Source organism: Trichosurus vulpecula, chromosome 2 (assembly GCF_011100635.1).
Source record: "Trichosurus vulpecula isolate mTriVul1 chromosome 2, mTriVul1.pri, whole genome shotgun sequence".
Lineage (NCBI taxonomy): Eukaryota > Metazoa > Chordata > Mammalia > Diprotodontia > Phalangeridae > Trichosurus > Trichosurus vulpecula.
The window spans coordinates 260,480,555-260,498,806 of record NC_050574.1 but is presented as its reverse complement, the minus strand read 5'-3'; the positions used below and the strand labels follow the sequence as shown (position 1 = coordinate 260,498,806).

Here is an 18,252-nt window from a genome sequence, read left to right as displayed (position 1 = left end):
AGAAATCAAAGCTGTTTAGAGTCATATGGAAACAAATGCTCTAAATTGATTACAGAAATGCAAATTAAAACAATTCTGAGGTACCACCTCACACCTATCAGATTGGTTAATATGATAGAAAAGGAAAATGACAAATGTGAGAGAGGATATAGGAAAATTAGGACACTAACATACTGTTGGTGGAGTGGTGAATAGATCTAGCTATCCTGGAAGACAATTTGGAACTATGCCTAAAGGACTATTAAACTGTGCATACTTTTGACCCAGCAATACCACTACTAGATATGTATTCCAAAGAAATTTTTTAAAGGAAAAAGTCCCACATGTACAAAAATATTTGTAGCAGTTCTTTTTGTAGTGGTAAACATTTGGAAATTGAGGGGAAGCCCATCAATAGGAGGATGGCTGAACAAGTTAAGGTATATGATTGTGCTATAAGAAATGATGAATGGGATACTTTCAGAAAAAAACCTGGAAAGACTTACATGAACTGATGCAAAATGAAGTGAGCAAAATGAGAGAGCATCATACACAGTAACAACAATATTGAACCATGATCAGTGATGAATGACTTAACTCTTCTCAGCACTATGATCTAAGACAATTCCAAAAGAAATTATGATGAAAAATGCTATCTACCTCCCAGAGAATGAACTGATGAAGTCTGAGTGCAGGTTGAAATATACTTTTTTTTACTTTCTTTTGTTTTCTTGTTTTGTTTTGGGCTTTTTGAGTCTATGCTTTCTTTCACAACATGACTAACACAGAAATATATTTTTGCATAACTGCACATGTATAATCTATATTAAATTGCTTGCCCTCTTAAGGACAGGATTGGGTAGGAAAGACAGGAGAGAATTGGGAACTCCAAATTTCAAAAAAAAATGACTGTAAAAAGCTATTTTGACATGTAATTGGAAAAAAATAAAATATTACATTAAAAACATAGAGGACTATTAGAATGATGATGATAATAATCATGAATGTTACTGGCTTGTAAGTTCCTTGAGGGCAGGAACTATCTCTTGTCTCTTATTTTTAGCCCTTAGCACAGTGCCTGGCATATAGTACAAGCATTTCATTATCAGCACAAGATGGTTACTTAGCTAAACCTTTCTCTATAGGAATATTTTCATGGCCTTTTGTCCTCTAAACCAAACAAAATTGTATTTTCTTCATTTGTTTAATGTGGTTGCCATTTTTCTTCCCAAGGCAAGACAACTGTGTAGGACAGTACAATTTCTGCCAAATCCTTAATTTGTAATGATTAGAGTTCAATGTAAGTACTCCAATTTTCACATATCTAACTCATATCCCTATATTTATGAACAGTATTCCACAACAAATTACATCTTTGCCTTTCTACCTAGTGTGGGACTAATCATATTTCATAAACAGCCTACACGTCTCTATTCCTCATCATAAGACTAAAGGACAATTTCTTCAGGGGATAAAGAGGACTCATGAAACTGTTATAAATCATGCCCAGTTACTGAGTGGAGAAAGCTATTATTTTCAGACACAACCAAACCCATTCTTCTACAAAAAGGCACATTTAGAATATCACAGAAATAAATATTAAAGGGATAAGAGCACGAGAAATGCCAACTAGTCTAAAGCAAACGCAGTATCCCAGGCAACAATGTGTATTACTTGTTTCGACTGACAAAATTATGAATGTATTCCTTTTGTCCCCCGTCAACAAGTCAGTTAGTCAGTCAACAAGCTTTGACTATGCACTTACTATGTGTCCTGGCATATGTGCCCTGCCATAAGTGTCCAAAAGCACTTAGAATACAGAAAAGGCAAGAACGGTCCCTGCCCTCAAGGAGTTTACGTTCTAAAGAGAGAACAATATGTAAATGACTAGGTAGACGCAAAATATACACAGACTACTAATAATAATAGTTAGCTTTTATTTGGGTTTTTTTTGTTTGTTTTGGAAGGGGAAAGGCAGGGCAATTGGGGTTAAGTGACTTACCCAAGGTCACACAGCTAGTAAGTGTGCCAAGTGTCTAGGCCCTTATTTGAACTCGGGTCCTCCTGACTCCAGGGCTGATGCTCTACTCACTGAGCCACCTACCTGCCCCTTAATTAGCTTTTATTAAAGTGGGTAGAGTGTTGGCCCTGGAGTCAAAAAGACTGAGCTTTCTCAGTTCAAATCTGGCCTCAGACACATTAGCTAGGTGAATCCGAGCAAGTCAGTTAAACTCGTTTGCCTCCGTTTCCTCATCTGTCAAGTGAGTTGGAGAAAGAAATGACAAACTACTCCAATATCTTTGCCAAGAAAACCCCAAAGGGATTGATGAAGAGTTGGACAAGATTAAAATGAATGAATAACAACAAAGCATTTATTAAGTACCTACAATGTTCCAGGCACTGTGCTAAGTGCTTTATGAATATTATTTCATTTGATCCTCCTATTAATCCTGGGAGGCAGGTGCTGTCATTATCATATTCACTTTACAGTTGAGGAAACTGAGGCAAATGGATGTTGAATAATTTGCCCAGGGTAATGCAATGAATAAGTGTCTAAGGGAAAGATTTGAATTCAGATCTTCTTGATTCCAGGCCCAGCACTTGATCCACTGCCCCACCTAGCCACCTTTCACTAGTTCAAGTAGGTGAGGAGATGAAAGGCATATTGGGAAGAAAACACTGGTGACACAGTGGTGAACAAAACTCCCAAAAATATAGGTATATTCCTTTTTTTCTTTTGTCAACAAGTCTGTCAGTCAATCAATAAGGATTTAATTAAGCATTTACTGTACATAAGACACTAGAGATACAAAGAAAACAGTCCCTGCTCTAAAGAGCTCACATTCTAATAAGGGAGACATTTCAATAATTAGGTACATACAAGATCTGTAAAGAGTAGCTGAGTGTCCTCTTGGTAAGAAACGTTCACCTGAGACAGTCAGGTATTTTCACAATTATTCTAAAGGGGTTTCAAGAGCGTCTGCATGGGTATCCATGAGGCATGAGATATAGCATGAGGGATAGAAGAGGCACAGCAGAGTGTATTGCCAAATGCACTAGCCACATTTACTACTTGTATTAAAAGAGATATGGGAATTATGAGCAGTGATGAGCCTACATGCTTTCAGTTATGGTTTAGGGGTTTAAGCTTTGGTTAAGCATGCTATTCATGGCATATAAGCAATACTTCTGAAATATGAATGGAAAAGTTGATGATCAGGCTCTGGTTCAGCCAGATAAACCAGAATACCAGTGACGGTAACACCAGCTTTAGGGTCTGCAATAAAAACAACCAACCAGTATCCTGATTTCTCTTGGTTTCTCTATTGCTCCAGGACTAGGGAAATTGTTTCCTCCACTTTTCTGAAAGGAATGAATTTTAATGCTTAGCTTGAAAATCAAGTGAAGGAATGAGTGGTTTCCATGGCATCAGTTTTGATAGTAACTAGGGGACCTAAAGTCACTACTTAGATAGCAATTATGCCTAGCTACTGCATAACTGGCAAAGTCTTTGGTGTCAGGAAGGAGGAGAAAAAGGAGGGAGAAGAGGAGGAAAGAAAAAGAAGAAAGAAAGGGAAGGAAATAGATTTCATGACTAATGAGACATGGGGAACAAATAAACTTCTGCCCAAAACTAATGTGAAATTTTGGTTTGAATTTTAGTAACTAGGTTTTACTTTTAATTTCTTTTCATCCTGTTTGTGGGGGGTCCACAAAACATAGTGAATCTTAATTTCATTTCATAGATGTTGTTCAATATCCTTTTAGAAATATCCTCAAATCCTATAGTATAGACCCTTGCAAGTGCTTAATAAATGTTTTTCAAATTTAAAAAGTTTGTTTTAACAATATTAGTTAAGAAAGCTAAGGTTTCAAAAAGTTTTAATTCTAAAAATATTTCACTTTAGTTACATTCAAATCACTACTGCAACCTAAGTTTGGTTCATAATATGCATCAATATAGTACCAGAAGCTTACAATCAATGCTGCACCGAATGTTGGTACACAAACAGTACTTCAGCAGTAACATCAATAACATTAGCTTAAATAAAATAAAAAGCTTTACTTTAGTTGGGGGCAAGGGGAATGCCATTTCAACCTGTAGCTGCCTACATTCCATACCTGGGAAAGGAGAACTTTCTTCCACATTAACTCAATGAGTAGTACATAGCAAAACAAACTGTAATCAGCAAAACTGGTTAACACTTTTCCAAACACACAGAATAATTATAAAAATGTTAGATTAGGATATAAAATTTCATACCAGCTCATAAGCAGCTAGGACCTTTTTCTGTACATCTGGTATTGTTCCCAGAGGTTCCAGGTAAGGGAAGTTATCTTTCATAATGAGAGAGACAGAGGGTGTATCATCGCTGTTTATCAGCCGAGAGGACAAAGTCAACATGCACTGTTTCAGGCTGGCAATTGGAGGGAGTCCACAAAGCTCTTTAACAGACACTATTGCATTCTGTTGGGGAAAAAATGTGGAATTACATTGGACGGTTTAACACATTACATCTACTTTATATAACATCTGTTCTTGATGGATAATTCTATTAAGAATTTCATAATTCCAAAACAGACTAGAACTGCAAATTTGAGGTAAATTGGAAAATGACTAATTTTTTAAAGTGGCAATATTCACTGAGGTATATGAATATCTAGTTTATTATTGCAGTTTATACTTTTCAAATTTAAGCAACTCTTCATATTCCACAAGAACAGAATAGGTCATTTCTAAAGGCTACATTTATGCATTTTAAAGCAAACTTCCTCCAAAAAAGTTTTAAATAATTTTTAAAATGAACAATAGTTTGTTAATCTCTTCAATTTCTGCTATGACTACTTGTGGAAACTATAATTTCACACACAATTTAATTTTGCTCCCTCTCCTTCATAGTTATAACAGTAACACATAGATTTTACTTTCTACCCCAATCAACTTACCATCAGTAGTTGTCCCCTGACATCATAAGGAAAATGCATTTTTTGAATTAATTGTATAAAATATATTTTGGAAATTACCCATATTCCACTCGCTCTCTATTATAATTGTTAGTGTATGGAAAAGGCATCAGACCCATTCCGCAACCATCTGACCCCTATCAGTCAGCTTTTTTTTAGGGTAATAAACTAATTGTTTACAACTCCTCCCACAAATAATATTTACCTGACCTCTTTCCTGAGCCTACAGCAAAGCCTATATACATACACACATATAAATGCATCTATATGTATGTATATATGTGTATGTATGCATGTGTATACACACAGATACACAAAAATGTATGGAAAGAAGGAAAAAATAAAGGAACCAAGGAATGAAGGAAGGAAACAAGCATTTATTAAATGCCTAATATGAGCCAGGCACTGTGCTAAGCACCCTGCAAATATTCTCTCATTTTATCCTCACAACATCCCTATTTTAGAATTGAGAAACTTAGACAAATGGAGGTTAAGTGACTTCCTCAGGGTCACACATCTAGTAGGTACCTAAGGCTAGATCTGAACTTGTCTTCCTGACTCCAGGCCCAGCTCTATCCATTGTACTACCTAAGGGCCATATATACATCTATCTATAGCAAGTATAGATAGATGTATGAATATGAGTATATATGTATATGCACACACATACACATGTATATCGGAATGAAAGTATTGCATAGGCTCAAGGATTTTTATATGATATATGTATGTATTGTACATATGTATGTATTTATCATACTAAGTTAAAGTTATTAATACATACATTATAATTTTAATATAAAACTTTCCCGAAGATAGGAACTATACACACTGGAATGCTAAAAATTACAAAATTTCAGACTTAGAAGAAAGTATAGAGTAATTCAACCTCCTCATTTCAAACCTAAGGTTGATAAAGGTTGAAGGACTTGCCCAGAAGACACAGAAAAAAATGAAGCGTTGAAGCCACAACTAGAATACAGGTCTCCCAATTCCTTTTTTCTCTCCTTCCTTCTGCATAGTTTGCTACTCTATCACACTATTTCTTTTTTCTCTTTCATGATGGAGAATCGTTCTTAAGCCACATAAGTTTCTCACATATTAAATGAAAGCGAGTGCTGCCACTTTCTAGTCTATTATTTCTGTACATGATTACAGAATGCTAGAACTGGAAGGGAATGTAAAAAGCAAATAATGCCTTTAATCAGAATGCCTTTTGTTGATGCTCAGTAAATGTGTTTGCCAGTCTCTTCTATTAAATCTTACCTATATGAACTATATTTAGGATAGACATAAATTATCATCCTATGATTTAATATTCCAGATGCAATGTTGGCTGTCATTATTTATACTACTACACAATAAACCCATATGACATTGGTCTCAAAGATTTAAAATAAGAGCCAAGGCATTTTTATACTTCCTTTAAACAGGAAAAATAATTATACACTGTATATAGTAGGCTTTTAATTGATAGAATGGAATTCTCAAACTAAATATATTCCAAATATCCTCATGCGATGGCTATTTGATATTTCCACCTAACTGCTAAAATTCTATTGGCTTATGTATGGTTCTAACATTTATTAAATAAATTAAGATAAAAGATGGTGCTGGAAAATGAAAAACTAGTAATATTTATAGCATTTTCCAACATTTCTCTCATTCAGTGGTCTGGGACCTTTCAGTAACTTCAGCATAGTATTGCTCTGCATAAGAGTGTTGAGGAAAGTTTTTAAAATTTCTTTTCAAATTTCAGCATTAATAGGAGGAAATAGAAACACATATAATCCAAGAGAACAAACAATCTCCCAAATATGTATTCTTTATTATGTATGTGCTTCTCTATTTATAGATAGGTAGGTCTGCTTAGGGGAAATTATTCCAAATAAAACAGTGACACTACTCTGAAGAATGATTCAGGGGAAAGAAGCTTTCCAATTTCTCCACTTTCTCTCCCTTATCAAATCCTCCATGAAACGCATTTTAAAAATCTAATTTTCATGAAGACTTCCCTCTTTTCAACTATGCAGGAAGCATAGGATAGAGCTGTGTTTCTGTTTCATAGGCCTTCTCTGAATAAAAGTAAAGGGATGGAGTTGAAATTTGTTTTTTTTAATGAACAGAAATTTATTTTCTCTTACTCAATTGGGAAAAAGACAAAAATATGTTGGAACAAATATTCATAATCAAGCAAAACAATTTCTCCAAATTTACATACATATATACAAGAGGTATGTACATGTATACACATCAGACATTATTATTGTGTATATCTATATTTATATATCTATGTCAGATAGATAGATAGATAGATACACGGATACATGGATGGATGGATGGATAAAGTCTCCTTTTGTACCCTGAATCACTTCACTGTAAAGGATAGCCTGTATCATCATAGGTCTAGAGAGGAAAAGAAGAGAAGGAGGTAATACAGATGGGAAATGTTACATCCTTTTTCAGACAAAGTCACTGAATTATTAGTGTTACTTAGCTGTTTTGGAGACTTCTCACAAAGTGGGAGTAATCTGTGAATATATGTGATGTAAAAACAAAGCATATCAATAAAACTGGAAGTGGCCAAAAAAAGGAAATTAATAAAACCAAGACTTTAACAGAATGAGTGTTAATCAGCATGTACTCACAAATATCATTTGATAAAAAGTCAAAACATGGATAGCCTACCTACAATTAATTGATAATTCATTATATTAATGAATATGCTAAATGCCAAACTAGTTCAAGTGGTTTATTTGGTAAAGAGAGAGGTTTTGTAGGAGAGAGAAGTGAGGATTGGTTCAGTTATTAAGTGCCTACTACAATGCAAATATGAGCATGAAGGCACACTTAACATATTTACCAATCTGAAACAAGAAAACTTGCTCCTTGAACACAGTCCAACAGAAGATCTAAACTTAGCTCTCTCACATTATGTATTTTTGACAATGCTGCATATCATTTTTCTAGGGGTAAACCATATACAAAGCTGTGAGGTAGTACAAGGGATAGGGTGCTTGACCTGGAGTCAAAAAGACCCGAGTTCAAATGTTGCCTCAGATACTTACTAGCTGTGTGACTCAAGGTCTGTTACTTTACCTTTTAAGCCTCAGTTTCTTCACTAGTAAAATGGAGATGATAATAATAGTTCCGACTTCTCAGGGTTGTTGCGAGGATCAAAGGAGGTGAGACAGATAGATAGATAGATAGATAGATAGATAGATAGATAGATAGAGATAGCACTTTACAAATCTTAAATAAATGCTAGCTAGCTTGTAATAGTGGTAGTAATAATATACTATTGTTATTCTTTCTGAAGAAAGAATTCAAGTAAAAATACAAATATCACAAGGGTCATGTTACCTGCATATTTTCTCTCACATCAGTGGCTTCTCTCAGGGGATGAACAGCTATTTTAAAGATGTCATCTATGGTTTTCAGACCAACATTCCTGAGCATGGTGTATTCCCTAACCTTCTTCCCTATTCTCACTGAAAGGCTGCGCTTTGGGGCCTTTCCTCCTCCACTTTGGTTGGTTATTGCTATGTGAACGAAGAGTGTCACATGTTCCATGATATCTCCCACAAAAGAGCGCAAAGGGATGTGTCGATAACCAGGTTGCAAGCACTCCAGAGGTATCGTATATTGTCCTATAAATTCATCACCGATGTAGTCATCATCCAAGACCACAAAACGGATCATGGCAAGCTCAGGCAGGTTTATTTGAAACTCAAAAGTTTCATCAAAAATAGGATTATCACTGTTTTGCTGAACAGTTTTAGTTCTTTGTTCTGAACAGTCTGCAGGAATACCATGTATTTCAATACAGACATAGGGGTCTATGACATCCCCTTTGGCACAAGCTCCCTTGGGTTTTGGAAAGTTCTGACCACTGATAATTTTGATATGTAGTACTTGAGGAGAGACCCCTGGAACGATACCCTTTGTATTGGCACTAAAGTAAGAGACTTCATCTCGCATGATGGAGGGTCGGAGGACATATCCACAGCCCCCATTCTGGAGAAACCAGCCTGTATGTAAATCCATCATTGGACCAGGAGTCTGGAAATTCATTGCCACAATCTGACAGCCACAATTCCAGAAGTCTTGGGGGTTCAAATTACTGGAATCTATCCTCATAGCACTTGGGTATATCCTTGATAAGAACCTCTTGTTATAATTTACAAAGTCCTCTGGATATTCATTGGCAATTCTGCTAGCTTCTGTCTCACTAAATGAGCAGATTTCCCAATAACTTTGGCTCTTCATAGACATTTCAAAATCCCTATATTGGACAGATTTACATATAGATACCAAATCTGATAGTTCTCTACAGAGGCATATCAACTTCTGTTCACCATTAAAGTCCTCTGACATCCTCTGAGACATTTCAGCTTCCTCATCTTCATCTGTTACCTCCCCTTCCAACATATCCTGGTCAGGAGGCAATTTCTTTCCTTTCAAAATTATCTTTCTTTTCAGTTTCTCAGGGGATGGGAGGTAGGCTTCAGATGGCAAAGGTGCATCAGTGTATAGCTTATTACCAAAGATCTTTTTCATGTGTTGGGCCATGACTTTCTGCTGTGGTACCGAACAGTGAGTGCCTAAGCAAAGGATAAGTGGGTATTCAGAAGCCACAAAGGCAAATTTGTTTATTACCTCAATGACACTACGGAAGGAAAGGGGTGTTGTCATATTGTTACGATTACAAAGGATCGGCTCATTGTCTGGCCCATCACTTACATCAAGTTCTATGCTCCTACAGCTCATTTTTAAAGCTCTAACATAGCCATTAATATCAGCAGGTCCCCTGAACTGGTCTTCTATTAGATAAGTGTTATGAGAGGCATTGATATAATAGTGTGATAACGGCTGGGTCATATCTTGGGCCACCTTTCTTTGCTCAGGATCAAAAATATCACATTCTGGTGACAACAAATACTGGGTAAATCCATCAATTGCAAGGAAACCTTTGAGCCGCCCTTCTTCAGAAAGCTCATACCTTCGAATAATGTCTAAACACATCTCTTCAGTTATATGAGCAACTCCTTGTTCAGCTTCTAAAAACAGCATGAGGTCATTGGCATCTAAATATTCTTTGTTTTTGGATATCTGTACAAGTAAGAAATAAACTTCTGGTCTGGTACAAAGTTCACTAAAAGCTTCACAAAATTCCTCTTTTGTTACTCGGGTGGTTAGTTTCTCTTTGCTCTTCTGGATTTCTTTAAACTTTAACCTGATCTTTGATTCCTTCAGGGTAGGATTGAGCTGTTTAATTAACTCAACAGATGTGTCTTCTAACATTATCCCATTGCCATCAACATCTGCTGCTTCAAATACTGTTTTTAGCCACATGAACCTTGGAGTATTCTGGCTGCCTTCTATTAAGTCAAGGGGTTGCTTACTTCGAGAGACCAGGTACCGTAAACCAGAAACCCAAATATTTGCTACATCAGCTGAATTGGCAACTAGGTCCAAAGACTCATAATTCTCCCCATGTAGTATAGACAGGGCACAGTCCTCAGAAATCTGGTCAGCAAGTCCATTGTTCCTAAATGTCTCGGTGTTCTTCCCAAGCCTGATCTCTTTTATAGCAGAAATATCAAGCTTTGCTTTTTCAAGGTCCTTCTTAGAGGGCTCCCAGCGAAGAGCTTGAAGGTCTGTGTCCAGGGTAAAGAAACGATTGTATATCCGGGAATTGGGACGTACTTTCTTCAGCTCACAGCCAGCCTGCATGAAGCTGATGCAATCACTTGCGCTGCTGATTTTCTTCTCGGATGGCATACTGCTGAATGACACGGTTTTCTTCCTTCCACACTTTTGGTTTGAAGGATCCTGTAAGATAATTGGAAAGGGATGAATAAATGTCTTTTGTAAAACAGACAAATTCAGGAAAATCTCATTAATTCAGACTTGCCTAAGGTTCACCTTCACAATAAGGGAAGGGGAGGAAGAAAAGTAATGATATAAAGAAGATGAAGGAAAATAAAGGTTATAAACCAACAGATTTTTCAATCACAATCAAGTCTTATACAAGTCAAACAAAGTGATGCCCTAAATACAAATCGTTCATTTAGTATTAGATCTAAGGGACTTTAACTTAGTAATTCTTTGATACTATAGTTCAATATACCATATCCTTAAAAACAATGAAACTAATGTTCTTCTTAAACAGAGTATAAGTAAAACATTTTACTAATTTGGGATAATTTTTCCCAAAATTAGTTGAAATTTATGAAATTTTAATGTATATTGATATTCCTTTCACAGCATTGTATATATAATATGACTTTCCTATATTATAGTCATCTCTGGAAAAAAGACTCTAACTATAATTATCCAATATACCCTTCAAATAGAGAACTACGAATTTTCAATGTGAGAATTGTAATGCTAAATAACTCCCATGAAAACCAACTACAACTGCTTTTTTGTGTATAATGTATTTATAGCCATAGCTTATGAAAGAATAGAAATATAGACAGCATTATCTATTGTTAGAGGTCAGTCTAATGTAACATAATGTTTGACATTTTCTACTCTAAAAGATCTCACATGAATCAATCAATAAATGTTTATTATGTACCTAATATGTGACAGGCACTGCGCTAAGGCTACAAATATAAAGAATGAAAAACACTCCCAAGGAACTTCCATTTTAAAGAGGGAGATAAAAATATATAAATACAAGCAAAATAAACAAAAATACAAAAAATAAAAAAAATATATAAAGCAATCTGGAAATACTAGCACTTTGAGAATCTGAAAAAGAAAATCTTTTGATAAGTATATCAATAAAATAGATAAAATTTGTAATCCTATGTATTTCATTTTATGCATTTAAAGTATTTTTGTGGGGTCCAAGGCTTCACCAGACTGCCAAAGGGATTCAGATACAGAAGAAATCAGACAAAGATAATTCTCTGGCTAAGTGTTGAAGGAAGAGAGGAATCCAATGAGACAGAGGGGAGGATGGGATGTATTCTAAACATAGATGATGGCCATGAATACTTATTATGTTGGCATATTATGCATATTTATTAATAAAGAACTTCCTATTTTGTTAAATAGTCTCTTGATTTTTTAAAAAATCCAGAAAAGAAAGTCCATTCCATTTATGTTTCTGGGTATATAAGTAGCTAAAATATAGCCTCTGAAAAGGATCAAAGGGTTAATTACTTTTTAATTTTAGCTGACCCATGGTTCCAAAATAAAAATTACATTCCTTATTCTCTATACAAAACTATAATTACAAATAGTAAAAGACTTAGGAAGCTAAATATAAAAAAAAATTGAAAAAAGTGGATAAAGTGGAGGCGGGGAGAGTCCCATCTAGGGAGGGAAGTGGTCCATAATACCCCTTGCTGTTTTTAGGGGGTACAACTTAGAAGGAAAAAAAAAACTATCATCTCTGCACTTAACTCTCAAGGAAAAAAAAAATTCTCTCGCAGATTCTGGCTATTAGAGATTCATCTGGAATTTCCGTGGGATTGTAGGCTTGGTAGGGTTCTCCTAGGCCTGACAACTTGTAAACCAGAGGCCAAAACCAGTCCAGCATCAAATCTCATATAGCAGGCACAATGGAAATGGCTTCTATATTTGACATGAGATCTGCTGGAGAAGGTTGGGAGGCCAACAGGCAAGTCTCATAAAATAATGTGCACTGAGTCTATATGAAAAGGTGGGCAGGTTTGGAAATATAGGGGTCATACAAAGTGAGTCAGGGTGTACAGCATTTTCAATGATCCCAAGCTGTTTCCTGGCACACAAACCCATCTTTTCCCCACAATATTCTCCAGTGTGTAAGTGAAGTATGTAAAAGGACGTTTCAGATTTAACGTTCAATTACCCTAGTCGACAGATGTTAGAAAAGAAACACAAACGTCTATGTTCTAATTGCAACCCCAGTGGTATATGACTAGGAGAAAACTACATCAAGGGATTATAGAGTAAATCAAGTAATTGTTCAGAGAAGGTGCTACCAACAACAGAAAAATGAGTGGGTCTGACAGGAATAGAAGCCACTGAAGAGTTCTGAACAACACAGAGGCATGAGCAGATCTGTGCTTTGGGAAAATTTATTTGGCAGTTTGCAGAGGATGAGTCAAATGGGGGTGAGGAGAGACTGGAAAGAGGGAGACCAATTAGAAGGCTATCACAATAGTACAAGTGGGATGTGATAAGAGATTTGACCCAGGATGGTAGTCATATGAATGGAGAAAAGGAGACAGATTCAAGAAATGTGACTTTTGTTTGAAAATTTGATTGGGATTTGCTATGTTTTGCTTTCTACTTGATGTCTCTGCTTCTTATTGAGTGTTGTTCAGTCAATTTTCAGTTGTGTCCTATTCTTTGTGACCCCATTTGGGATTTTCTTGGCAAAGATACTGGAGTGGTTTGTCATTTCATTCTCCAGCTCATTTGACAGATGGGGAAGTGAGGAAAACAGGGTTAAGTGATTTGCCCAGGGTCATACAGCTAGTAAGTTTTTGAGGTCATATTTGAACTTAGGAAGACGAGTGTTCCTGACTCCAGGCCTGATACTCCATCCACTGCGTCACCTAATGGTCTCTTCTCTATATTGATTGTTAACTTAGCTTTGTTGTTCTTTGTCCAGGTCCCACAGAAACTTAGAAATAAGGTCCAAGTCCTTTGAGTAGGGTGCAAAGAAAACGCAGTTTATGTAAACCTGTACTTATAAAAGTAATAAATTGTATTAATCATTTATTAGGAGGATCTGCTATCCTGTGTGTGAAGACATACAGTATAAATAAATTTATAGGAAGCAGCACTCATTGTATAGTAGAGGATGTGCCAGAAGAGTAGACAGAAGACTTAGGTTTGAGTCCTAGCTCAACCACATACTAGCTGTATGACCCTACACAAATCATTTCAGTTTTATGAGTTTCAGTTTCCTCATGTACAAATGAGGGAAATAAATATTATTTGTGCTACATATCTTGCAAAGTTGTTTTCAGGAAACTGCTTGGTAAACTAAGAAACAAACAAATACTATGTAAATTTGCCTTTTTATCACAAAATATACAAAAGAAATAGACCACTAATCACTTACAGTCATAACTAGTGCTATTCAATGAGCATATAACTACATGCCTAGACCAAATTATCAATCACTCTGAAATCATGTAGAAGAACAGAATTTAAGCATCAATCAACATGGCTTTGTGACAAGGTAATCATACCTTACCAATTGAATTCCTTTTTGTGAGTGACAGACCATAGACTTGTAAGCTTTAGAATATTTCTAGTACATCTGCCTTGCCTCTTTGAATTTCCAGACAGGCTTTTGATTCCTTTTAATTCCAATGTGGCATTCTTATAGAAAATAAATGAATAACTATGTCAAAGACAACCCAAATCATATTCTTCAATGACTCTACATGAATGTACTGGAATTGAGTATTGGGGAATGATTTCCCAAAAGGTTCTCATCCATAAAATCACAGAATCATAGTGTTTCTGGACTGAAAGAGTACTTAAGGATTATTTAGTTTAACCCTCTGAAATTAGAGATGATTAACTAAGGTCCCAAAAGATGAAGTGACTTGCCAAACAGCTCTAATAAATCAGGGGCAGAGCTAAGGCTCAGGTCTCCTGCCTTCCTATCCAGAGAATTTGCTAATACACAATTCTGCCTTACAATTATCTTTATTGATGACCTGAACAAAGGAACCAAAGACATACTCATCAATTTTTCAAATAATATTCAGCTCAATAAGTATTTATTAAGTACCTATATCAAATTAGGGCAGCTTATGAATAATGTTTAAAATCACTCAGTGCCAACAATTGTCTCTTTTCTTCATGAATATCTCCTGAGATAAGAATTATGTTTTCACTTGCTTAAAGAAAGGGGACTAGACTAAACTAGATGACTTCTTGAATTTGTTTTCCAATCTATTATTCTATAGTTTTAACATAAACCTCTTTAGAAAAGTATTTAAAGAGGAACATTTGCTTTATGAAAATAACTACAGAATGATTTCAAAGGACCAGACAATTTTGGCTTATGTCTGTTTCCCATGGATCTAGCCACATGGCTTCCAACTTACTATTTTCATTGTAAACACAACATCTGTGTTTTGTGAATTATTTTGAGTCTTAGTATTGGTTTTTTTTTTCAAATCAGGCAATTTATTTTACCTTTAGATAGGGGATTTTCAAATTTTACTTATCAACATTTGAAAAACAATATGCTTTAAGATTTTTTAGTCAGAATGAATGCCAAATTATTTCCATGGAAATACATCTCTACATTTACAATAGAAGTCATTGGGTAAAAAAGATTTGAATTAAAGATCTTTTCTATTTTGTAAAATTTATAAGTTCCTCAAGTGAGGTATATCTCTGACTCATTACCAGCTCTACTAACTTCTCTAGTACTAAGTTATGACTTCATCAGCTCAAATGTCCTTCCGAAGGAAGAATTCAAAAGTACCTCCTTACATTTTTATAACCCTAATGTTGTGTATATGTATTGAATCCTACATATAACAAACTATTCTTATGGAAAAAGTGGAATGCCCTCATCTATACCCCAGCTACGAGGGGCACTATTCAGCCACAAAATTATTTTTGGATGAGGCCAATGAGGCCACGTAATCTTTGTCTTCCATGTTTTACATTAGATCTTCGATATTCGTTTTGGTTGTCATTTTAACATAATGTCATAGTTTTTACAACATTGAAGGAATAACCAAAGGAGGCTACATGATCTTCTCCTATGGAAGTCTTTAAAAATGGGAATGCTTCCCATCTGTCTGGCCTAATGTAGTTGTGGTAGTGTCTGAAAGACCTTACAACCCTGAGTCTAAAAAAGACAGAATGATTTATTATTCAATTCACTAAAACTACATCCATGAAAATTAAGAAAATTTACTTCGTTTACAAGATCCTGGTGAAATGATTCATTGAACCAAACACATATCCGATCTTTGGGTGACATAGATATAAATTACCCATGTTAGACTACTTGGATTTTGCTTTTCCTTAGTATTTTTGGCATTTAACAACTAAGCTTTTGGACTTACCAGAGAACTGTTATTTTTTAATTAGCCTGCTGTGGTCAATTTCTTTGCCCCTTAGTTACAAAACAACAATAAATCTTCAAGGCTTTATGCACAGATGCAATATTAGAGCAAATTCAAAGTCATCAGCAGGAGTTTCAAATGTTTGTGTATATTTTCCTGCCATTAATGTAGGCAACTAATGACATTGCTTCAATGGAATTAATCTTCCACATAATGTAAAGTGGGTAGCTACAAATTGTGATGGTAAATTGGAATATGACTCAGCCTCTAAAACCCTCTATTTTTACTACTGTCGCACTCTAATGAAAGCTTTCAAATTAAACATTATTTTTATAAAAGAAAATTTTGTGTTAGCATAATTATTAGCAGAGCTTCAAAAGCCCATTTTAAAATAGTTCTTGAAAGGGAAATTATTCCTTTTTTAATTTATGCACTTTTATAAAGATTACTAATCATTCTGTATTAATGTGTTAACTTTCCTCACTGGCCTCTTCATTCCTGAGCTATTGTCTATTACTACCAAACTCGAGAGGAAAAGAAATTGAGATTGGGCCAAAACATTAAGGGTTTCTTAAGTCAAATTTTTGGACAACTATGTGGCACAGCGGACAGAGTGAGAGGCCTGGAGTCAGGAAGCCCTGAGTTCAAATCCGGCCTCAGACACTTATTAGCTGTGTGAGCCTGGACAAGTCACTTAATCCTGTTTGCCTCAATTTCCTCATCTATAAAATGAGCCAGAGAAGTAAATGGCAAACTGCTCTAGTATCTTTGCCATGAAAACCCCCATAAAGGGTCACAAAGAGTCAGATACAACTGAAAATGATGAAATAACAATATTGTGAGGAAATGTCTTGGCACAATAAATCATATATGTATCAAACAGATGAACTTGAAGGTCTTCATTTCTTCACTGGGCTTTCTACTGGATTATTCTATTCTTCATTCTGACTATTTCTAAAACACTGAACAAATAAAGTCCACTCTTCCCAAAGAATACAAACAGAAGATGTGCCCTTTGTGCACCTCATGAAGCTACTCTAATTCCCTAGAAAGTCATAGCAAATGTAAATGATGAGTTAAGGGATATTCAGCCTTTTCAATACCAATATGACTGCTCTAAGACACCATGTCTAAAACCTCTTTCAGATCTAACTGACACCCATATTATTATCTGGCTGTAAAATGATGGTGGATCAGTTTTCAAATGGCCAACAGTAAAATAACTTTTTAGTTAATCACTTCCCCCTGCAGGCATGTTCCAAGATTCTCTTTCCCCAGAATTAGCACCTACACAGTTCTCCCTCCTTTTCTTCAGGTGGACTCAGGTGCAAATTTCCCACACTCCTGCATATAGCATATAGTTGTGCTTATTTTAACATAATTTTACCTTTTCATTGATTGCTTTGACCTTCAAATGAAATCAGCACCTACAAAGTTATAAAGAAAGACAGTCTGGCAGACTAGATAGAAAGCCTTCCTTGGAGTTAGGAAGACCTGGGTTATACTTCTGCCTCTAACACAAACTGCTGGCATGATGGTTGGCATGTCATTTAAACTCTCAATGCCCTCAAGCAACTCTCTTAGATGACCAATTGCAAAAGCAGAACACTTTCCATGCTCCCAGGCTACTCTCTATGACTCTAAATTGCCTACCAGGTTAGTCTGCATTGGGTGGCTCAGTGGATAGAGTTCTAGGCCTGGAGTCAGGAAGACTCCTCTTCCTGAGTTCAAATTTGGCCTGAGTTCAAATCACTTGCTAGCTGCTCGCAAGTCACTTAACCCTGATTGCCTTAGTTTTCTCATCTGTAAAATGAGCTGGAGAAGGAAATGGCAAACTGGTCCAAGTATCTCTGCCAAGAAAACCCCAAATGAGGTCACAAAGAGTTGGACATGACTGAAAAACAACTGAACGACAAGGTCTGGTAGAAGGAGTTTTCTCTTTGGGAGTTCCCATTACCAACGCAATCACATCTAGGCCATACACAGAAAAAAAAGTTATAAAAACAAACCAAAGATATTTTACGCCTTGAACAAATCACAAAGGACAATAATTCTTCACCTCACCTATCACAAGTGACAAAGTCCTCGGGCCTTACAAGCCACCTACTCAGTTTAAAAATGATCAAAAGCACACATGCGAACCAATAATAAACTGGCTTCCCTATGACAGGCGCCAAAATGATTTACAGCCAAAATAATCAAAAATGTCTCTGGGAGTGTAATGTTTCTGTGCTGTTGTGAAAGCAGTCCAGCATTC

The 18,252-nt window shown here is 35.8% G+C and overlaps 1 protein-coding gene across 1 annotated transcript in view; it reads right to left on the bottom strand.

The window, feature by feature from the left end:
• Positions 1-18,252, bottom strand: part of PLCL1 (phospholipase C like 1 (inactive)) — a 446,236-nt gene that overhangs the window by 77,477 nt on the left and 350,507 nt on the right. The window contains exons 2-3 of the mRNA XM_036746717.1: positions 8,308-10,779; positions 4,244-4,447 (exon numbers count right to left, since the gene is read on the bottom strand). Coding sequence (XP_036602612.1) covers positions 4,244-4,447; positions 8,308-10,779 — 2,676 coding nt within the window. The remainder of the gene's footprint in view (positions 1-4,243; positions 4,448-8,307; positions 10,780-18,252) is intronic.